At 41.9% G+C, this 24,401-nt stretch overlaps 2 protein-coding genes across 2 annotated transcripts; one reads left to right on the forward strand and one right to left on the reverse strand.

The window, feature by feature from the left end:
- Positions 1-6,807: 6,807 nt before the first annotated feature.
- LOC123075703 (protein IRON-RELATED TRANSCRIPTION FACTOR 2) lies at positions 6,808-9,498 on the reverse strand. The gene is made up of 3 exons (XM_044498248.1): positions 9,122-9,498; positions 8,685-9,014; positions 6,808-7,164 (listed from the first exon to the last, which is right to left on the reverse strand). The coding sequence occupies exons 1-3, from the start codon at positions 9,410-9,412 to the stop codon at positions 7,069-7,071; spliced, it is 717 nt and encodes a 238-aa protein (XP_044354183.1). The 5' UTR covers positions 9,413-9,498; the 3' UTR covers positions 6,808-7,068.
- Positions 9,499-21,112: 11,614 nt separating this feature from the next.
- LOC123075702 (E3 ubiquitin-protein ligase ATL6) lies at positions 21,113-22,560 on the forward strand. The gene is made up of 2 exons (XM_044498247.1): positions 21,113-21,280; positions 21,437-22,560. The coding sequence occupies exons 1-2, from the start codon at positions 21,113-21,115 to the stop codon at positions 22,271-22,273; spliced, it is 1,005 nt and encodes a 334-aa protein (XP_044354182.1). The 3' UTR covers positions 22,274-22,560.
- The last annotated feature ends 1,841 nt before the right edge of the window (positions 22,561-24,401 follow it).

Consider the following 24,401-nt stretch of genomic DNA (forward strand, 5'->3'; position numbering starts at 1 on the left):
TCGCAGCTAGCTTCTGCTTGGTCTCGTTCCTGCGGAGAGGTTCTAGAGATGATGGTGGATGAGAGGGAACTTGCTTGATCTACGGTAGTTGAATTTTATCCAGATTGATCAGCATGAACTACTTCTCATGGCTGGTTTGATCCATGCAATCAGGTTGCGCAAGTTCCGGAGTGGCGTCCTCCTTTATATAGGGCGAGAGACGCGGGTTGGCAGTGTCCAGAGAACTGATTTGGCCTGGATGTCTAAAAGGCATACTCCAGCGAACATTATGAAAGTGAGGTAAAGGGGAGAAAAGCAATTCTGTTGTGCACACGATATCTCATGCATGGCTCAGCCATCCATTTACTTCACGATCATATCTATATGCTTGTATTCTTGTGAATCTTATTGTTTATTAGCACATTATGTGACATCGTCAACGTTACCTTTATGTCATGCAGTGACCGGGATTCCTGCAACCTCTCTCGTCCTTTCTCTCTCACACTCCAAAGCAATAGTACACCTCTATTTTAAATTTTGAACCACAAATCCAATTTATGATATGCTTGATATGTTCCTTGCAACTAGGACACTGAAACAATATCACTTTCGAATATATTTTCATAAGTTTAAAAATTTGAGTTCCAAAACGTGATGGGAACTATATCAAACATAGTGATGCATTGTAGTACGCGGAAAAACATAGGAAAACTTGATGATAATACGTTATTACTAAAAATGTGTAGTATTATGTTTGCAGCATGTCGAGACGTAATGAAACATTATGATATGTTGTAGATCACGATGAAGCATGGTGAAACAATATGTTTGTTTTTGTGGAACATAATAAAATTTAATATTATGTTTTTAATAAACGTGTGTGCTTATCAGGTTTTACTAGGTTTAATTGTGTTCTAGAGTGTATCACTATGTTTCTTAGAGTTCCACCATATGTTTCAGAATTTGATTTTGAAAATTAACAAATTTTATTAAAGATTGATCTTCTTTCAAAGCTCTAGTTACATTGAACATAAATGAACAAGGAGACCGTAAATCCAACTTTATGTTCAATACATATCGGTCCTTTTAACTTCCCTGGAAAAACTAAATTCATGCCTTACTATGGGCTTGGTGAGTCTATGTAGCTAGTGTGGACTGACATGCATGGAGAGAGAGAGAGAGAGAGAGAGAGAGAGAGAGAGAGAGAGAGAGAGCAAACATTGTTCACTTCATATGTGTATGTGACACAGTGACATAAAGCAAGTACGTAAATATGTATTGAATAAGAACTAATAAATGTTTCTATCATTTTGATTGTTTAATATAGCACATATTTCAAATAAAAAAATGGTGGATGCATGCACGGGAATATCCCCTGCAAGGTCGATAATTCACTATCGAGGTAAAGAGTTGTTTCCTTATTCTTGTAGGTGGCAGAGGTTTTGGAATCCAAATCAAATTGTCATTTGAATTTGATCATATGTTCTGATCTAGGATTCCAAATTGAATACTCATTTTTATTTCAACTCCTGAGGTCAAACCATAGGGTTGAAGTCAGTTTGATCCAACTTTGACTATATGAATTCAAATTCAGACTCTGAGCATTGAATTCAAATGACATCCAAATCAATTGAATCATTTTGTTAATTGATTCAAATGAAGTTCAAGAGTTTCAATTATATTTGGACCAAAATCTTTTGCCAAGTTTGAATTATTTCAAATATGAATTCAAAGTAAGTTTGAATTATAAACTAAGCTCATTTGAAATTCAAACATGAATCCTTTTGTACATTGATTCAAATATGAATTTAAAATTGACCAAACCCTTTTGAAGTCAAGTAAGGTCATTCAAATTTGAATTACCATCCAAATTAAATGTGAAGTTCATTGACCTTAAGGCACAAATGACACACCCAATTGAATTCAAACATGAATCTTTATGTACATTAATTCAAGTGTTTAATCAAATATATTTAAAGGTCATTCAAGTTTGAATTGTTAGACAAAAATATGAACTTGCTGATCGTAGCTCATAAACCATAAATCTAGTTTCATGATTCCTTTTGTCAATTCAATCTAGCAATTGTAACCTTGTATCACATACCTTTATGTGATGTACTTATTTAATAGACACCATATGCATATGATCCCCTATGTCATTGTGTTCTAAGTAACAACCTATGTTGTTTTCTAACTCTTTATGAGTTGATACTTTGGCAATTTATCTGACGACACCATCTGCACTGGTACCATACACTTCACGTAGTTTTGTTGTGTGTTTAATTTGTATATTATCATTGTTTATGTGAACTCTTTATATACGATAGATTGTTCGAAGAGAGAAGAGTAGAAATTGAAGAACATCCTCAATACAAGGAAAGTGGAACCTTTGATCATATCACATATTATTTTCTTGCATGTAGAACTTTCGAAATAGGAATGCACGACTAAGCAAGAAATATTTATAGTATGTTCTAGACAAGATACCTAGTAGCAAAGCCATGGGTTCTTTACCCTATTCCTTATAACCATCATGTAGAGATGCTTAGGTGCTATATTATAACAGGGTTGGACTCACACTAGATGAAAGGTTACAAAGTATATGGTGGACTACTTAATGACAACTTAATTAATGAATCATTTGTGAAATTGACATTGATTGGTCATCAACAGTGTAAATTTGGTGGGGACTGCTGCCTAGTTATCAAAGGTATTGTATGGGTTCCAAGTTAAGTAGCTTACAGGTGTAACCGTGAGTCAATACGGGCTCTGTCTTGAACAAGTAAGTTGTGGGAAACCTGACCCACAGATTAGTTAAGGTAGTTAGTAGTTAGATTGTATGGGTTTGCCAAGTCACACGGGGTTGTTCATACATGGCTTTCAAGAATACATTAAGAGATGCGACATGTATCACCGAATAGTAGATGGTGTTATCTTAAAGCGCTTAAATGAGGATCAAGCCCGAGTTGCTATGCGAGAGGTACAAGATGGTTCTTGTGGAACTCATCAGTCGGCTTACAAGATGAAGTGGATGTTACAACCAGCCAGATGTTATTGGCAGACGATGATGACCAACTGATTCACGTACTTCGAAGGATGTGAAGCTTGCCCAATTTTGGAGATATTCAGTTGGCTCCAGCTATTATGTTAACCCTATCATAAAACCTTGGCATTTTCGAGGTTGGGCACTCGACTTTGTCGGTATGATCCACTCGGCTTCTGTAGTGCTCTTTCTAAAAAGGGGGGATGTGTTTACACTCGTTTTCTGCAGTGCTCTTTCTAATAAGGGTATTTGTGGTATTATAAGGACCTGGGAGGTACAACCATGAGAAACACCAAATGTATGTAAACTAGCGACATGAGTAAAAGCTACCATGCCCCAGTCAGTAAAGTTCAGCATCACCATGGCCCAATCGGTGAATCATTGGTTGAATGATCAGAATAAAAGCTCTATTTTATGATCTGATTGATTCGAGATCGGAGTGAAACACCTGTCTGGTAGTGCTTTAGATCCCAACTAAGATTTTAGCTGGGTAATATGGAATCAGGATCCGAGCGAAGCGTCAGTCGAATTCCGATCCGAGCGACACCTCACTCGGTAATGTGAATAGAAGTTGAAGATAGGCCTGTCAAATTATCCAGATGGCCTTAGATGGCGAAACCACATAGGAGGCATACATGAGACAGGATCAAGGCCGACTGAAGCTATGATTGGCATACTGCGGTGCTTCAGTACCAGCCACCATGGACCAGCGGAGACCAAGAAAGTGAGATGACACGTGTTCAGGTGACCAAGAAAGAAGCAACACATGTTCCATGTGACGACTACCCGAGAGTGAAAGGAAATATGATCTGATTAAAAAAATAATGTGGGGTGTGTGAACTCACGACCTTCTCTAGGAAGGACATGTGGGCTTACCACTTGAACTAGGGAAGAAGGTTGTGAACATATGTGGTAAAATTTGCAATATTTTGTGGAGCTAAAATGTCTTAAAATTGATGTTTCATTTGAAATTTTCGGTCGATTTTTTTTTGGGTGAGCCCTACCTCCCCTGATTCATAACCAATTTTAAGACATCATCCCGTTGCTTAATTATGTATGAATCCGTCATACATGTAGCATATCTCTTGAGGTTTTGCTTCTCCTATTCCTTCCTTCACCGCCATGAGTACAAATGCATCATCCTTTAGATTTACCTTTGCCGAGGAATGGGGCCGATCGTGGAATAGGTAGGGAAAACCAAGGGTCGGGTTCAAAGAGAACACATTCATTATGTGACACGATGTATCAATGGCCTACAAGACTTGTGGATTTGGATGAGCAGAGGACTAGTCAGAGCATTATGTTGATGGGAATATTTTCTGGACTTTGCACCGGTAACAGTATTAGTTGAGGAAGAGGAGTCACTCTACGAAAGCAACAATCCAACCCATGGCGACGAAAAAAACTAACATTTGAGGCTATTTCTTTTAGAGCATTGCTTCTTGCCCGGACTTATAAATAAAGCCATATCTAAAAAACGACGAGGCTAGCAAAGCACAACGACACACAAGGCATTAATTACTAGACTAAATAACAAGAGATAGTTTCTCCGAGACCATGCAGGCCATCAAAAGGCGACAGAAGATTGGAGGGCGCCAAGTTGCTAGCAGTAGCTCAAATCTCGGAGATCATCCTAGTAATGGCGTCTGCTTCTGCACCTCTAGCGAGCAGTTTCCACTATTGCAGGTAAGCAATCATTTTGAACAAGCAATCAATGGACCTTTTACAAAAATAATGTTCCATAGATAACTTTTTGCGAGTAGTCCAAAGAGACCAACACAACTCAACAATGGCAACACATAACGGTTGTGGCTGTAAGTGTGTATACAAGGGCAATTCTGGCTTTGGAGGTCAATTCGGATTAACTAAAACATGGTGTTACATTTAAGCATAGCTAGAGCTGCAAGGGCATGAGTTAGTTAGAATTAATTTCCAATGTTATGGGATACAATGTACATAGAGACAGTTTGGATTGCGTCACAACCAACAACGCCAATCTATGGACCAGCCAAATAATTAGCGGATGATTCGCCCTCCCTCGGCGCATGAACAATTTGATGGAAATTGAACTGTAGGAAGTGAGGTGGGCTGGGCACACCAAATAATTGTTGCTCAACCAATCGTGCAACCTGCAGATCCGTCAACGACCAAGTAATTTAAAGGGCGGCTCATGGGGGGCCACCTATATGAAGCGCACTGCGTCAATAGACATGTGCTGCAAGGGGGGGGGGGGGGTCCCTAGCCCAAAATTTCTGTGAACGTTCTTGTCTAGCCACTGGAGTTGACGATGTTTGGTGACTAATAGGCTGGGGACAACATAAAAGCTATCATCATCAACATATCTAAACACTTTTTGATATTTCAAACGAGATTTTATAAACGAATATTTTCAAATTTGTGAACGATTCTTTAGAAGTTTGAACATTAAAAAAGCATTTTTTGAAAATCTCGAACATTCTTTGAAAATGCTAATTTTTTTGAATTCATGAACAAATTTAGAAAAACATGAACTTTTTTGAAATTGTGAACGTATTCTGAAAACATGAACATTTTTTGAAACTCTGAACAAAATTTGAAAATGCCAAAAAAGTTGCATCTTGGAACAATTTTTCAAAACGGAAACATTTTCTGAAACCCCCAGCAAAATTTGAAAACGCAAAAAATTTGCGTAAATAATTAATATCTTCTACGAAATGAGAAATAGTTTTGGAAAATTGTGAATGTTTTGAAAAAGAAAACAAAAATAAAAAGAATGTGAATTTATGAAATTCCGAATATTTTCTGAAAAAGCAAATATTTTTTTAAGATATCGAACATTTTTTGATGATATTAAACATATTTTGAATTTGGTTATTTTTTGAAAAAAAAAGAAGAAGAAAAAAGAAACTGAAAAAAAGAAGAAGAAAACCAGAAAAGTCATGAAAGAAATCATTCGGAGAAACAGGTACAGAAAGATTGTGGAACGGTTTTAAAACCGGTAAAAAAACAGACTGAAATTTTCAAAACTTTCCCAAAACTGGAGAGAGAAAAGACTTTTCATGGCTCTAAATGGGCCAGCCCATATAGTCGCTCATGTGCGATCCAGCAACAGTTACAGGTAATAAGCATCGTATGTCAAAAAAAAAAGAGCTAATAAGCATCGTATAGGAAATTCCAGCTCACGGCTCCCGTCCAAACAAACTCATAGATTCGCTACCCCGAGGGTGGCCTAGAAAAAGAATGCTGAGTATGATACAGTTATAGGATGTGTTTTTTTAGGTGATTTATATGATGAGTAGTCTGCAACGTATGATTTTTTTTTTTAGAAAATGAACGTCTGAACTGATGTTTTTTGTGGGTACGTATGAACTTATGTGAATCTAGAAATAACAAACTCTGTCAAAAATGAAATTACAAACTCGGTTCGGTTCTTTGATAGGCCGGACACATTGCGTGCCTTGTCACCCGGCCGGCTTAGCAGTCGCTCCTCCCCACTGCACACGGGCCTTCGCTCCAACGAGCTGGGCTGCGCGCACCTAGGCCAGCGCCACACCGCTGGTTCGCAGCGGGCCAGCTTGAATTTCAAACGGCAACTGTTTCCCTTGTACTCCTAAAACAAATTGTTTCCCCCCGAAAAATGCCAAACCTGAACACGAACAAGCAAGAAGCACTACAGGCTATACACCGATATACAAACAGTAATCACACATGCTTTCGACATTGTAACATCATTATATATTCATTTATACATAAGAATTACATCGACAATGGCGTGTGTTTTATGCATGCCACTGCTTCACGGCCATCTCTATATTTATTTTCTCCACTGTTTCATGCATACTAATTATGCTCATCGCGAAGTTGCGCACATGCCTGGTACATGATGAAGATGAAAATATAGGACCAGAAATGTATACACTATATTAGTTATATGGAACACACTGTATTATACTATCATGCGTGCATCAGTACTATTTATCTGAGATTATTGTCCTATATCTATGGCATGCATTTTGATTCATGGTAGTTATGTATGATGACATGCACCATTATTATGTTACAATCCACTAATGATGCAGATGTTGTCCCGCCTTTTGCTTCACGACGTTCTCCAGTTCGTTACAAAATGTTTGGCCCTCCTTGCTCATTGTTCGCTGGGTTCTCTGTTTCAATACAAAATGTGATAGAATTGTAAGTACTTATGTATACAATTTCCATTCCGTCACCGTAAGTTGGATCATATATATGATATATAATACACACATGCATGTATTTAGTCAAAATTTAGATTTTTTGACACATCTGTAGCGTCACTACTTAGTTTGTTAGATAAAGTGGATAACATGTAGAAATATGCATGAAGATTCAGAAAAAATGCATCCACATATCCATTTTTCACCGGTGCTACTGATAGTCACGGGTGGTAGGGTCCATGCCTAGAGGGTAGGAGAAGGGTCCATCCCTTCGATTGCGTCGGTCCTAACAAATTAAGGGCAATGTTCCTTGTCTGCTTGTTACACTTCCCGTAGTTAATCGATTCAATTGGCCGCACAATCACAATGTCATTTCGAGAGTTTTGGTGTTTCATCATGGAATATTTATCTCTTTTTTGTTCCTTGGCATACGTCTAGATACGACAAGCTACATCTATCCCATCAGTTGTATTGGCACGAGTATGATGACTCCCCCTTTCGTTGGGGTTGAAAGGATGTGAGATAAAAACAATACAAATTGAGGTCAATGCGGGTCTATCCACGAAGGATCAACATGCTAGCACACCAACATTTAGTCTAGTATAAACTGACCCTAGCCTAAGCAGCTATGCGAGGAAGCTTCCCGCCAAAAAAAAAGATATGCAAGGGGGCAAAATTCTCATCCACCTGAGTGCGTATTTTGCATGCCCAAAAGACAAAAGAATTGATCAAAACACAATGAACTCATCCTCTTTGATGAGGGTGTGATGATTTACCACCAAGGAACGTTCATCTTCGTAGTTCAAATCCTACGGAGCTTATAAGATGTAACCCCGAACGATGGTTTTGTGGAATCTGTATTGTATATGGGTAGAGGGCACATGTAACCTCACTTAACTTCCAACTCATAAGCTATTATTGTGAACCATTTTAGTGGAGGAGAGACCCATTTTGATCCTTTTGACATGGTGTATTATACAAATTCCTTGCATTAGCTGCATCCTCGCATAATCCGGTTAATGTAAACAAAATGTACCATTCCTGGTTCGTCATACTATGCTACCATCTTAAACTCAAGAGGTAGATTTTAAATTCCACCACTGATAACTGGAGGAGGGAGGGGGGGGGGGGGGGGGGGGGTTGATGGAGGTGTACAAAGCAAACATCATTCAAATTACAATAAATTAACTAACTTGCTAGAATGTCGATAATTATAGAGTGAATCAGTAATTCAATATAGTTTTAATTCTATGGTAGATAGACCATAACAGAGCTCGACAAGATTAGCCAGAAAAAATATCCTCAAATTCTTATTCCCTTTAGATAAATCCATGTCATGTTATCTAGACCCACACCTCAATCAACATCGCGGAAAAGGAAGTGTTTTATATTAATGAGTTTTAGGCTTTTAGCTCGTCAAGTACTTGTTAAGATCAAATCATAAGCATCGATGACCACAACAACAACAGGACGGAAAGGCAGATGTGTACCTGAAGATGGAGGCTGTAGAACGTCCTGTTCTGGAACGCGGAAGTCGAGGAATTTATGAGGCGGAGGCCTTGATTCTCCAGCACCTTGATGCACTTGGACATGGGCAGAGCTCCGGCCATGGTGCTCACCTGGCTGACCTGGACCATGATCTCCCTGTCGTCGAGGCAGGTGGCGGACACGATCGGGGCCGTGTTCTGCCTCATGGCGCCTTGCTCGTAGCTGGCCCGCCTCAGCTCCTCCTTCTTCTTCTCCAGGCCGTCTACCTCCTTCTGCAGCTCCGGGATGTACTTGATCACCCGCGACACCGTGGTCGGAATGCTCATCTTCTTCTGCGACAGTAGCAAAAGATAAATCGATCAGATGCTCAGAATATCTCACATGTACATAGCTCAGAGGAAAGATGAACGAGTTGTGTCTAGTTAAGCGGTTTAATTACATTGTGGTCGTCATCGGGGAGGAGGGAGCGGAGGGAGGAATATTGCTCGTTGAGCTGCTTGCGGCGGTCACGCTCGTACGCGTTGTGACTCATCTTTCGGTGTGATCCAGAGCCGCCGGAGGAGGTGGCGTTGTTGGCAGCCGGTGCTGACGGTATGTCGTTATCCAAGCCCGGCCACTGCATGGAAGGCGTGAGGTGGTGGTAGCCGCCGGCACCGGAGAACATGTCCTCCTCCAGTGACGACATGCTGCTCGCGAAGGGGTCGTTGAACATCTGGTGCTGGTGCCCCATTGCTCGCAGGTCGCAGCTGGCTTCTGCTTGATCTCTGAGAGGTTAGAGATGATGGTGGAGATGAGAGGGGGCCTAGTGTGGTAGTAGCCAGGTGCCAGCTTGAGCAAGTTCCGGAGTGCTGACCTCCCATTTATATAGGGCGAGAGAAGACGGTCGACAGTGTCCAGAACTCCATAGAACTGATTTAGCCTGGACGTCTAAGTCACAGAGAACATTATGAGAGCGAGGTAAAGGGTTGTTACCTTATCATTTATTTTTGTTTGGGATTGGCTGCTAGCACTCAATTAACTCTTGTCAATTTTTCAAAGTTGTTCATATACTCCCTCGGTTTTAATTATTTTGCATATTAGAGTTGACTGAAGTCAAACAAGTTTATAGAAACTAATATAAATAGTTACCATAAGAAATCAATATAATGTGAAAGTACATTCAATAATGAATCTAAAAGTATTGATTTGTTATTGTATATGTTAATATTTTTGTCTACAAACTTTGTCAAAGTTTACAAAGCTTGACGTTGACCAAAGCTAATACATGAGTAAATAAAAACGAAGGGAGTACATGCAAACAAGTTCACTTGTTATAAATAACTGTTCAACCAATACAAAATAAACTATAGTATATCTGTTGCTTGTTTTCAGAGTCAGGGAAAAAAATCTTGTATGGATCTTAATGACAGGTCAATGATACTCGGTATTGACTGAGATTTAACTACTACCTTTGTCCTAATTTATTAGTCCCCTCGTATTTAGGGTCATAGTTTGACTATGATTTTAACTAATAAAATATAAGTTATACATACCAAAAATAATATTACCTGAAACTATGTTCAAATACTAATCCAGCGATATAATTTTTTATGACATGCATTAAGATTTTGTTAGTCAAATTTATGGTTAAATTTTGAGACAAAATACGAACGGAGCCAATAAATCAGAATGGAGGTAGTAATTCTCATTCGACCGAGATAATCAGCAAACCTAAAAACTCCCAACTACATTGAAATACTCTAATCATCCCAATGAACTAAGGATCTACACGTGTCCATATCAAAGTCATAATAGTACTCCAAGTTCCATTCCAAGTTTTATCATCAATTGCGAGAAGGAAAGACCATATATTAAATTTACCCAACCCTTAAAGATCATAACACACAACTCTTTGGTAATGTGAGGTCGTTTTCCTCATGCACTTGCTGGAGGTGCATCATGAACAAACCTCGATGCCGCCTCTAGGTCTCCGAAACACCCTCGTGCCCAGGAAAAATGTTGTTGACGCAATGGCCGAGAAATCACTAGAGCCAGAAGATGCAAGTGAATAAGAGGATTAGATCGCCGCCACAGAGAAGAATGCAATGAATAGGGTTGGATAACAACCTCAAATAGTGCCAGCCAAAAACGAGGGGGCCTTACCTCACTAGCTTCCAATTCCAAAGGAGCCGGTGTTAGCATGCTTCACCGAATTGAGAAGAGCTAGAAGAACAAAACATGAAACATCGTTGTTCGCCCCACCTTGCGATGTCATCGAAGATCACCCACACGAACCAAAGACAACACATGCCCTAGATCAGACCATGACCGAAGCTTCACATGCCCCATCTAGGGTGACCCTTACTACACGACCAACCACAAACAAGGGTTCCCTCTACCTTCCAAGCATCGGAAGACACCCTGAGACGACGGGAATTGGCGACTGCGACTGAAAGTGCACGATGGAGGAGCCCTAGTTGTAGAAAACAATCTAAACTCTCACAATAAAAAATATACATGATATGAAAATATTTCAATGATAATTCTACTGGTATTGATCGATTTGATATTGTGGATGTTAATATTTTTTTGTATAAACTTGGTCAATACGCAGTTTGACTCGAGACAAAGCTAATATGCGAAGTAAAAAAAAGGAGGGGGTACAAAATTAAATTGACAAGTGATCTGTTTGCTGAGTTGCTCTTATAGTTTATACTCGTTTCTTTTAAACAATATTTGTATACTTCTAGGAGTTTGTACTCCCATTTCTCACATACTATTACTTAAATGTATCAATATTTGTGATCTAAACGCTCTTATATTTCTTTACAGAGGGAGTGCTACAGATACTATTTCAGTGTGAGTTCAAATATATTTCGTGTGGAGTCGGGAGTATTTTATATTATTTGCACACATATTTTTTGATGTAACATTTTTCTATGTGGGTGGAAATGTAACAACCGTATATATATCTGGCATCTGGATGGTTTGACTGGTAATAAGAGTGCCACGATGTCAAAATACATAGCTATAGGGTGAGCCAATGGCCACGTTGATCCATAGCAGCCTATTCAGTGACCGTAACTCGCGTATTCCTAATTACAGTAACGGAAAGTAAGAGAGCATGACAATTAATCGCTATCCAAAGATTGGCCTCTGATTCGAATGTATTCCCGTTCGCTCTCATAGCTGGGACCTGTGATTGGATCGGATGCGTGCCATCCTCGTTGGCAAAGCTACCAGCAGAGGTACGTACTAGTACTAGCTACCAGCAGATTAAGCTAGCTCGTTGTGAATGGACGGCTTTACTGATCGCGCCTGCGGCGAGACGCGCGTCGACTAACGTAGCGCCCAGCCGACCGCCGTGGAGGCACGCGCTGTGGCCGCGCCAGTGCGCGCGCCGCGCATGCCGGCTCGTGCCGCCGACGCGGAGGGCACAGGCCAGGGACCGCTAAGGCTGGAATCGATACCCAAGTGCTATACGGTATTCGTATTCAAGAAGAGGAAAACGCTAACAGTAGAATATATTATGGCGAACAGTATCCGCACCCGAGCTGAACCGTAGATACTATCTAATCTATTTATTAGGTGTGTGTATACGCGTGTGACTATGTGGTAAAAAAATGCGTCTGACTAAGCAAGTTGGCGAAAGAGTAAGTGTTGAATCCACGTTTTACCTTCGAGTCTAAGAGCATCTATAACCCGATCTCCTATCCGGCCCAAACGTCTGGGCGAGCTGCCCGATCACTGACCGGACAAAAAACGCACACAACCAGGCCTCACAAATCCGGCTCAAATGCTCAAATTGACCAGCACTCCTCATACACAGCCCATATCTGGGGCGGATATGGGGGCGCCCGTGCGCGCCCGGACACACCCACCATGTAGGCACCGACAAGCCGGACTCATGCCAAATCATCTCAAAATTAACTTCTCCTTGTTCTCTTCGACCGAAACCCTCCCACCCCCGTCCTCCATTTTCCGCCTCCATGCAGTCGCCCACCTCCTCCCTTGCTCGCCATCCTCGTCAGCCGTCACCGACAACGCAATCCGCCGTCATGGCCATGGATGAGCCTTGGTGCAATCGGTCGGGCTCCTCGGCCTGGCGGCTCCTTAAAAGGCGGAGAAACTTGCCCGGAAGGAGCGCCGCCAGAAGCAGTGTGAGGTGGCGGCGAAGGCAACTGCAGAGGCGGCCGGTTTTGAGATGCCCTTCGTGGCCGCTGCTGAGGATATGGACTTTCTACGATAGCAGCAATCCGAAGGTCGTGCCGTGAGGACGAACAACTTGTCGGTAGAGCCCGACTCCGTTCCGCCCTCCCAGTGGACGGGCATCCCGGATTTGAGCTTCTCGCAATCCGTCTCTGACACGTCCGTCATAGCGGACTCGCCGCAACTCCAATTGCATCGGGCGATGTTAGGCAATGCCGGCTCCGGGCATGCCCACGACTAGTTCGACAGAACTACCGACCAAGAGCCGGTACAATATTTATCCATTTCCTACCTGCATTTGTTAATTCTTTTGTTGCACATACCATCAGATCAAACTTTTAGGATGATAGTTAAATTGTGATGCATATTGTAGGAACAAATATTGCATGACATGATAAATGGTGGTCAAGAGTCTTAGCAATTTAGCAAGGTGGATTCCAGTTCCTTGATGTTTGAATTTGGGCAAACATCACGCACTAAAAGGAAGAAGAAAGTTGGTACGAAAGTACTGAAGCCTAGAGGTCCAACATTCACATAATTTGAAGATGTTTTGTTGTGTGAAAGTTGGTGTAACATGAGCATGGACCCAATATGTGGAACCGAGCAAAAAGGCGAGAAATATTAGGAAAAAACCATAAACTTTACCATAAGCAAAAACACTATGTGAAGGCACACCCAATCATTGCGAACCATGTCCCATGCTGTCTCCAACATAGATGTTCACTCATCCAAAAGTCCGTAAACATATTTATTGCTTATCTTAAGCAAGCTTTTAGCCGGAACCAAAGCTGCACCGGAGTTCAAACCCGTGCAACTTTGGCGGAAACATTGTACCATCAAGTGGAGAAGAAGACATTGACTATTTCACGTTGTTGGTTGAAATTGTATGGGAAACCCAAGTGGCCAACTGTGCTCAAGGATATTGAAAACGGAACGAAGGTCATGAAGAAAAACGATGGGTCTAGATCCCCTCGATAAATTGGATTGGATGAGGAAGAAGAAGAAAAAGAGGGACGGACATGCAAGCAACCGTGCATAAGAGAAACTGGCAAGTGATGGGGAACAAGTGGGAGGCGCATAGGGTGGCGCGTGAAGGAGCGGCAAGTAAAATGTCCGCCACTTGGATGGGCATTTTTTCCGTCAAGAAGGTGAAGGAGGAAAGATACAAGATGTTCATTGATATGCAGGATAGAGTTTGACCGGGAGAGTTTGATCTTCAAGAAGAACAAAGTTTAACTAGAGAGGCAAGAGAAGATTGCAAAATGGGAGAACAAATGGTGACAATGCATGGTCTTGAGCTTGAGAAAGAGAAGTTACAACTTGTGAGAGAGGCGGAGGAGTAGAGGATCATGTTGCAGAACATCAACCTCTTGGATGATGAAGGGAAGAAGTGGTTGCTCCGCATGTAAAAAAGGATCAATGACCGCGACAACTGAAGTCGTTGATTCAATCATGCATCACTTATCTATATATGAACTATTGAATTTTATTTTGGCATGCACTGAGTTGATTCATTCATGCATCACTTATCTATATATGATAACTTCTGGTTGTAGATGCTCTAAGTAATGATATCAGTGGAATGTAGATAGAGTAACTTCTAAACTTCTAAAATAATAATTTAATTTAATTTAATTATATAAACGATCTCACATTTCTTTACTGAGGGAGTATGTTTTAATGATAAAAATGTTGACGTTCTTCTATAAATGTCTGGGTATTTTAAAAAATATTAATTTAAAATTTATTCATGCATTTAAAAAATAATTCGTGAAACTAAGAAAAGGTATGCATATTTAAAAATTATTTGTATGGTTTTAAAATGTTTCAAGTACTTATAAAAATATTTGTGTAATTTAAAAAGGTTTCATGCATTTAAAAAAGTTTGTGTAATTAAAAAAATGTTCATCTAATTTTAATCTTCTCTTACTTTTAAAAGGTTTTCAGTACTCTTAGAAAAATATTTATGTAGTTTCGGAAAGTGGCCACACATTTTGAAAAAATGTTCAGATATATGAAATAATATTTTATATTTTTATAGAATAAGTAAACAACAATGGAAAAGGGAAAACAAAAAATAAAGACGGAAAGAGAAGAAAAAATAAAAGGGAAAATGGAAAAGAACAGGAAAAGGACATGTAGATGAAAAACAGAATAATAATAATAATAATAATAATAATAAGAAATAGAAAAACTAAAAACTAAAAGAAAGAAAACGAAAAAAAGGTAAAAAGATCTCAAAGCCGACATGGACTGAATGTAGAATACCACGAAGACCACCATGAAAAGTCAAATAATACCTAGAAAAATTGTACCATCCGGCTCTGCTTCTATCTACTGTGTCAGTCCAATCGTGAGGACATCGTTGTATATCCCTTATTCGCTATATCAAATCTTTGCACCACACTATATAGTGCAAAATTAACTTTGATTTTGCAACCGTTGGATGAAGTCGATATGATGGCAGAGAGGTGGCTAATTTGAGTGATGCTGACCATTGAATGTTCTCTTTACTACACTAGATTCTAGTACGTGTACTATCTGGAAGATTCTATTGTTAGGCATAAGCCATAGAAACAGGACTTCCAACATCCAGGTGCCCCTACACCCTCTGTGAATAGTAAACTGAAAAACAATTGAAAAAAAAATCAAAAAATCTCAAACTTTAGAACATCAAACTTTCGATGTTCTTGCAAAGTGTTCAAAGTTTATGTGCACTTTTGAGCAGTGATTGTATTTTTTTTTTGTGAGGCCTCCTCAAGTGTTATTTGTGGCTGAAAATTTGCAGGAGCATCAAAAGTTTGATCACATTTGATCCCAAAAGTTTCAGAATTTTTTGTTTTTTTAATTTACTGTTCATGATGATGTATGGCATTTTGTTGCACAAAACATAAAACACATTTCGACTTTGTTCTTCCATCTTAGACTCTCTTAACTCCTTTTTCTACTGAACTATCATTCCTGTTTAGTTGGTGATCTTTTCTTTGTGTTCAAGACGATGGATGTACCTTCATAAATCAAATTTCTCTTTCGGCACCGCTAGGGATCAGACAACTGATCCCTAGCGCCTCATTAGACCAGTGTGCCACCGTTGGATGGACCAGCGTGCGATCATTGGATTTGATAGAATCTAGCGAGTTAGTCAGTGCTCAGAAGGTGGGTCTCTTCTATTTTGCTTCCATATGAATGCACAATGCTTCTTGCTTCCTGTTGGTAACTGCACCCTAGAATCACGCCTATGCTTGAGTTTTTTATTTGAGATGTGCTTCAGTTTTTCGTATACTAGTAATTTCATTGCTCCACATGAAATTTGTGGTGTAACATATATTGATTCGTACAAACAGTGTATTATCCAACATATAGGAAAGATCATGGTCCAAAAACTTGTGCATGCATGTTCTGTATGCATGCGCAATTCATTACTTGCTTCGTACATAATTTTGTGATGCTTCATAAGTTTCCATTCGGTGCTTCTTCAAACAAATAATAAAATAAACAAAACATGCTTAAAGATTTCTTCTAAAGTAAGCAAATTAAGTTGACAGTGATTGAAGGCCACATTAGTAGCAGTTGAAGCAATAATTCAATACCACACAAATATATGCAATATAAATAAATAAAAGTAGGAAGCATGGTCAACAAGAAGAAATAATTTGGTGCTGCCATGACATATATGAGATGCACTCCAAAGTGTAACAATTTACTATAAAATGGCAAACAAATTGAATCCTATCAGTAAATAATTCAAGAAGCATAGATGTGAGGGTAACGTATCTGTACATAAGAAGCACATATAACAGTCCAATGAAGCAAGGGAGTATATGCCATGCCAACGTATATGACATGAATCACTAATTTTATAGATTGCCAGAAGATATGATCTTTGCTACCAATCTAGCATCCTACATATGCTACAGATCTCAAGGAAATAATTTACTCCGGACGGCTAGAACAGCCTTTGAATTGCACGCGAAAGTAGTAGATCGCCAACAGACATACGTACCTGGTCGTCCTGGATCGTGAAAAGGAGGAAACTGGTGGCTGGCCAGTGGTGCAGGCGTCAGAAGCAGTGCTGGGAGGTTAAGTTCGATGGTGAACAAGATGAGGTCACGCTGGAGAAGAGAAGAAGGGCAGCAGGCGGATGGAGAGCTCGTCGGCGAGGTGAGGACGATAGAGGAACGAGAAAGGCGGGGATTTTTCCAGTGATAATTATGGGAGGGTCAGTGCATGGTAATCGGATAGCCGGTTTCAACTGTTCTTTTCCAGTGAGATCTCGACCATGGGATGGTGTTGGAATAAACGACGAGCAATTGGTCCGATGTTTTCCTCGTACCAGACGTATTGCTAGAAGTGTTTCCCATGTTCTAAATGTCCGCACAACCATCTCCTTCAGTGCATGTGTTTTGTTCTCTTGCGCATTTAATTCGTGATTTTTAAAAAGTAGAAAAGGTATAATTTTCAACCCACACGCCGGAATTAAAATCAATATTCACCATATGAATCCTCACGACTTGCTCTTTGAAATTAAATCCCGCATGGATTTGTTTCGGTGAACTTTTGTTTGTGCATTTTAGTCCCTATTTGGTGCAACTATCTAGCAGCTGATATGTCATGTGCAACTTTTCCCTACCCATGGATGTGCAGTTCTCACTGATGGCACCTCCACTTGATAAGATGCAAGTAATATCTCTCGATTTAGCTATGTGAAGTAGTAGCTTAATACATCAGATTTACATGACTTTGGGGGAAGTGTTGTTCAGAGCTACAAAAGGAGAAACGAGGAGGGGAAACGTGGTTGGTAGCTGTCGGTGTCTGCCGCCTGATCCTATGGATACCGAGCCCATTAATTCACAGTGTCTTATGTCAGCATGTTCACAAATTTAACAATGGCTTGTTCTTTCTACATAGTTGCACAAAAACACTAGATGAATGTGCAAGAGATCAATATGCCTATTCAAGCATTAACAAAAATGTGCACTATGTGGCATAAATTTCCCAAAACTATAAAGTTCCTTTTTAGCATATGTCCTAATTTATACATGGACATCTATTGTTAGTATTTTTCAGAAAGCAATGTAAATGATCTAAAATCTGATCATTGCTCCTTCGTAATTATGAGGCAATCATGTAAACTAGCAGCATGTATGTTTACAGATAATTTTGACTGTTAGTTAGTTGCATGCAGGCCATGGTTATGACCTCAACAAAGGCCTAACTCATAGACCACTAGTACAATTTCATCAAGTCACCAACATCAATTCAGGCACGCCATGAATGATAGAACAACTAATGTAAAAAACCTATCGTCATGTCTTCAAAGCCAATTGTAAGTCTTATGATGAAGGTTTTGGCATACATTACGTGGCCATTGTCGCACATACCCCTGGTATCCAAACAATTTGGGCACTGCGAATCCAAACCATAGATTCAGTACACATATAGACTTGACACTTGATTTAAACCGGAATCGAAGATATTGAAGAAGAATTTACCAGCATTTTGTCTCGACGAATCAGCCTGCCTAGGGTTTCTCAAGGTCGTCGAGGTGGTTGACGGCAGCGGCAGCGGCTGTAGGCGCTGGCGATCTTATGCGGAGATGAGAGGCGACGAAGAGGACGGCAGTCCCACACGGGAGTTGGCGACGAGAGTAGGGATTTGTGGTTTGGAATGGGGAGCGGAGAGGGCTTAGTGTGGAAAAAGAGCGGCATCAACGTTGATGTGACTATACGTTAGCGTCTCCCCTGCGTGGGGCCACTTGATAGCGACAGAAAAACAAATCATTAGCATAGAGAAATTGACGTCCTGGAGTCGAGCCAAAGACCCGATGCACTTAAGGATTTGCACTTAACCAGTTGGACCATATATAGAGTACAAAGTACAAACACTTGAACCAATTTTATGCCATGTCTTTCATTTGTATTCGCGTGCCACTGTTACCCTAGGGTGCCATCGCATGGCCATATGATCACCGCTTCAAATTGGATGCCATTGTCATGGTGACCACATGGATGCCAATGGCGTGCTCACCGCCTCAAATTGGATGCTAGTGCCCTGCCGACCGCCTGAGTAGTGTGCCAGTGGTGTGGACACAGCCTAAAATCAGATCTCAGTGTCGTGGTGACCACCTGAATTGCACGTAAAAACGGGGTGGTCATTGCCCGAACTGGATGTTAGTGTTGTGGTGATCACCTGAATTGCATGCAAAATGACATTGTCACTACCTAAACTGGATAGAATGATAGCGCGACAATTAAGTGGATCCCACGAGAACTACATAAAACATATACTAGATAATAACTAATGTCATTACAATATTTAAAAACGAGCTCGATCGTTCCGAACGGCATGTAGTCCACGTTGGGTGGTGGAGAAACGTCGAGAAGTCATCCTGAACCATCGACGACCAGCACGAAAGAGCTGAATGTGAATTTCGGGCTCAGCATGAATTTGCGCCTTCTGGATCCGCGCCCTGGGTTAGACGTCCGATCATCGCCGGTCATGCCCGGCGCGCTAACTGACGGTACAAAATCCTGTCAGATGCCTCGACAGGGTTCCTACTGGGGTTGCAAGAACCGGGACGGAGCCCGCACACACAATTTACCCAGGTTCGGACATTCAAAGAGTAATACCCTACATCCTGCTTTCTCTTGTTACTCATGGTGACGGATTACAATAATGGTGATAATGATTGCTACCCAGAGTTCTTCTTCTCTTAATGAGATTGAATTCGATGCCCTAGGGGCTCCCTAACCTCCCCTTATATAGGCTGGGGGGTTAGGGTTTTACAGGACGAGATGCGATCTCGACCACGGCCTTCCTTGTCCTGGGGAGTAAGTTGGCACAAGGTCGGTTCCATCCTTGTTGGGCCCCTCCAGTGTCTGGCCCATTCCTTCACCTGTTCCGTCTCAGCTAGCCACCTCTGGTCTTGGCCCCGTCAGCGGGCTCTCGGCCTTCTATATGGCCACATGACGGGCTCCGTTGGGCTGCCGACACAGATAGAAACAGAGTGTTGGAGGCTGCTCATTTCGCCTCGGCTTGTAGGTTTGCCGAGGCCCCGACAAAAGACACTCGGCTTACGTCCGTATGCCGACTAGATGTAAGCCGAGTGCATTACGCCGAATGTGACACTCGGCGTAGATATTACCTGGGTAGTTTGCACACTCAGCTTAATATGTTTTTATGTAGTGCAAGATCAGAGCCGCCCAATGCTGCAGAATTCGGTCACAGATGCCCGGTCTCGTAAGTGAAGTCAGCATCGCAGGGAGCGCTGGGAAATGGAACGGAAAGAGCTGGGGGTCGTGTTAGGTAGTTAAGGAGGCCGAAAGGAGCACAATTAATGCACTAAATAATCTCAAGGCTGCGACGGGCAAAGCAGCCGGCCACGTTCTCTCGCCTACTAGCTAGATTCTATTCCCTGCGCGACCCACTACACTTACCATGAACCTGTCTATCTCCGCATGTTTTCAAACATTCATTAATCCCCTTCGAAGCGACTTCCTGATTTTTATTTGTTTAACACCAGGATCCACATCTAACATAAAAAGTATAACAACTATACCTTATATTGAAAAGATACCGAAGTTTGAGCGGGTCTATTCACGTTATCTCACTGTTTTTGTTTCATGCACTTGTAATCTCTTATCTCTGCTGGTTTTATGTACTTGTACTTCATACATCTATTTCGGTATAAACATGCTTTTATGGAGAAGTCGGCACTTTTTTTAATTTACTGGATCAAAAATTTAATAAAATATATAAACAATCATGTGGCTTGTGGTAGCCACGCGACCATAAACCTAGCTTGGGGCATTGCTTGTGCATGTAGTTTTTTGTAAATACTTATGCAAGTACTCGAGTTTGGAAGTTTCATAAAATAGAAATGGTCTTTACTTGAGGAAACTTGGTGGCGACACTCTGCCGCGTGCAATTCAAAAAGTTTTACACTTAATTGTGTTATTTGACATATGGCTCCCGCATAAAAGTATGAAGCTGCCACTATTTCAACATGTATAAATGACCTACGGGAGATTAGTTACATGTTTAACGGACAAATCAACGTGGGGATTAGGATTGGGAGCATCTCGCCAAAAAAAAAGGATTATAGCTGTACAAGCCCGTCATCCACCTCACGTATATATACACCGTTGCCCTAACCTCCCAATTGACAACTCCATTTGTCCCATAATAAAGCGTTAGGCTCCCCTCCGCTCCATCATTAGTACTACTCAACAGAGGTAGATCGATGGGGCCGGCACCCTGCACCAATGGCCTCCTCATCGTCCTCCTCCTCGTGCTCGCCGTGGCCGACTTCGGGTCGGGGCAGCAGAACCCGCCTCCGCCAGGGGCGTACTACACGGCGAAGTTCAGCCCATCCAGGGCCACCGTCATCATCGTCCTAATCGTCATCCTCGTCGCCTTCTTGTTCTTGTTCTTCCTCTGCCTCTTCTTGGTCTGCATCCACAACTGCCATGGCGACACCTCCTACTCGGCCACTAGACTCCCGATAGGCGCCCCCGCGGCGCGCCCGCGACGACAGCAGCGCGGGCTCGACCCGGCCGTCCTTGAGACCTTCCCGACCATGGCGTACGCCGACGTGAAGGAGCACAAGGCCGTCAAGGGCGCGCTGGAGTGCGCCGTGTGCCTCAGCGAGTTCGACGACGACGAGACGCTCCGCCTCCTGCCCAAGTGCTCCCACGTCTTCCACCCGGACTGCATCGACACCTGGCTTGCCTCCCACATCACATGCCCGGTCTGCCGCGCGAACCTCGTCCCCGACGACACCGACTTTCCGGGCACCGGCGGTGAGCTGTCGAGTGTCCATCCCGCTTCGCGGCCGCCGCAAGAGGTGCCACCGTCAGCTTCTGCAACGGAGGCAGCTCCCACCGTCGTCATCGACGCGGAGGAGAGTGAGGACGAGAGGATCATCCGGGAAGATACGGACGAACTGGCGCGCATCGGCAGCCTGAAACGCGCGCTGCGCTCCAAGTCCAGCCGAGCGCCCACGCACTTCTCGCGTTCGCACTCGACGGGGCACTCGCTCGCTGCGCGAGCCAGCAGCTGCACCGGCACGGGCGCCGGCGTCGAGAGGTTCACGCTGCGGCTACCCGAGCCGGAGCACGCGGGCAGACTACGGCGCATGAAGAGCCTCGCCGTGTTCACTGCCGGCCGCCAGGGCAGCACGTACCGTTCCCTCCGACTATGCGGCGACGGCAGCAGCCGCAGCGGGACGAGAGTCCGGCTCGGCCAGTCAGGCCGGTGGCCATCTTTCTTGTCGCGGACTTTCTCCGCGGCGTGGGGGGCGAGGTCCACCCAGAGTGCCGAGTTGGACGGGTCGAGCAAGGGCGGGAAGCCGGCGGCAAGTCAGTGGAGTGCAAAGACCACTAGACCAGGCGTGCGCTGCTGACAACGTGTTTAATTTGACCGGGCCTTCCGTTGCGGTCAAATGGTGTGTCACTCCAGCGAGAACCAAGGGTTTTTCTTTTTTCCTTACTTTTTTCACCCAAATAACCGATTTCCAAATTATCTCAGAAATTTCTGATTTTTTGTCTGAATTATTCAAACAAATTTTGAAATCAAATAAGTAGTTTTGTTGCTTGAGCTTTAATTTAGGAGTTTTAACTTAGCTAGCATATGTGCATTTGGGTTGTTGGCATATGTCCGGCTACATACTGAATGATTTTCCAGACACGTTTAGCGGGCAAAACGGCTGCCCATTAGCACTCGGCGGCAGCCAGCAATTTTACGAAACTTGTTTGCCTTTCTAATAAGGAATGTTCTTTCACCTGGTCTCTTTTCTCAGGATGTTTTAAGGGCATCACATTTGTTTAGTGTTGCAGCAATTTTTATTAAATGATATGCACTTTTTCCATTTTATTTATGAACATTCCCTAAAACCGTACATACCATTTTTAGAATTTTAAAAAGCATAATTGTCATATTTTTAAGCATGCGAATATTTTAATAATGTCAACAAACATTTTTTGATGAAACAAGCATTTTGAAGAAAAATGTAGGAAGCATTGTTATACAGTACAAGAATGTTTTTAGAATGTGTGGTGAAGGTTTTTAAAACTTGGAAGTAACGTAATTTTTGAAATATATATATATTTGTGAAATTTTCATATATAAATGAAATCGAAAATATTTCTAAGAAAAATGAACAAAACAAACTATAACTAAACAAGGGAACTAATGAAGAACGAACAAAGAGAAGCAAAGGAATGAATGCTACTGAACCACGCTTGAGGCGAGGCGTACTTCTGTAACTGCAGACGGCAATTGTTTTTTTCTTCGGGGAACATCATACAAAAGGGACCTCCTATTAACGCACAGGTCGATGCATAGAGACCAAACGCGCAGGTCACATCTACCTCATGCTCGTAGAAGCCCAGCCTATTAACACGTTTTTATTGACTTGTTAGTGCCTGAGGCTTGAGTTGAGGGTTATTCCCCGAATCTATACCTACTATTAAAGGGAATAGGTATTCTTGGTTTGGTTTCACTTTGTTTCGTCCCGTTTAGGTGATTTTTTTTCTTTTTGGTTTCGTCCCGCCTCGAAGATTTTTATTATCCGAGGTGGTACTTTTTTTGATGCTGCGCAAGCTCGCTCACGTTTTTGTTTCTGGGTTGAACGATCGCGGCTGGGCCAGTGTATGCGATCGAAGCCCATCTAGGCAAAAAACAAATACGGGCGTCCATCAATTTATGGGCTGCGAGCGGACTCCTGAAAATCAAGTTAAAAATGAGTGGGCTTCGTAATATCAAATAAAATATAGTTTACACAGTGGAGAATCGAGCACAACAACTCTCATATCAAAAGAACCCGCGGTAACCAACTCAGCTGACTTCTATTTGTGATTAATTCCACTTCGAGGGTTTATATTGAATCACCCCGATATATGTTCCCTAATTGCTTGCAAGAGACTAAAAGGAATTGACCCTGAGATTGTGTGGCTGCCATGCAAAAAAAGAGAAATATTCGGGGCATGAATTGCCGGCGAGGAGTCCCCTTGATTAAAGGGAGGGATCATGATGGGGCTGCATTTGTGTGTCCTTTCAAGGATGCGGGATTTGTGGGCTGCTAATGCACCCATAATTAACGGTTAACAGTTGCACAATTAAGGAAGGATTGCTGCAAGCCGACCCCTGTTATTAGGAAGAAAAGGAAGGAATTTAAAAGAAGAAATATGAAGTACGAATTATTTTGGGCAGTGTGAGTGTCAAGTTAACAATTATTGATTTGTAGCCAATGGGAACCAACGTTTTGCATGTTTTCTAAGACTTCATAAAAATTCAAGAAAATATTTGTAAAATGGGGCATCAAATTGTGATCAAACCGTTGTCCTTGAGCCCATGGACTCTAAAGGACCAACAACCAACTAGGCCATAAACATTTTGTGATTTTTTAATGGATTACATCCAATATTATGCATACTCATTTGATCTAAGGTTAATTTTGAATAACTTAAATATTTTTTTTTGTCACGAATGAACCGATGAGCCAGCGGTACAACCGGTTAGTCGCTTGTTCG

The sequence above is a fragment of the Triticum aestivum genome, chromosome 3D (genome assembly GCF_018294505.1).
Source record: "Triticum aestivum cultivar Chinese Spring chromosome 3D, IWGSC CS RefSeq v2.1, whole genome shotgun sequence".
Classification (NCBI taxonomy): Eukaryota; Viridiplantae; Streptophyta; class Magnoliopsida; order Poales; family Poaceae; genus Triticum; species Triticum aestivum.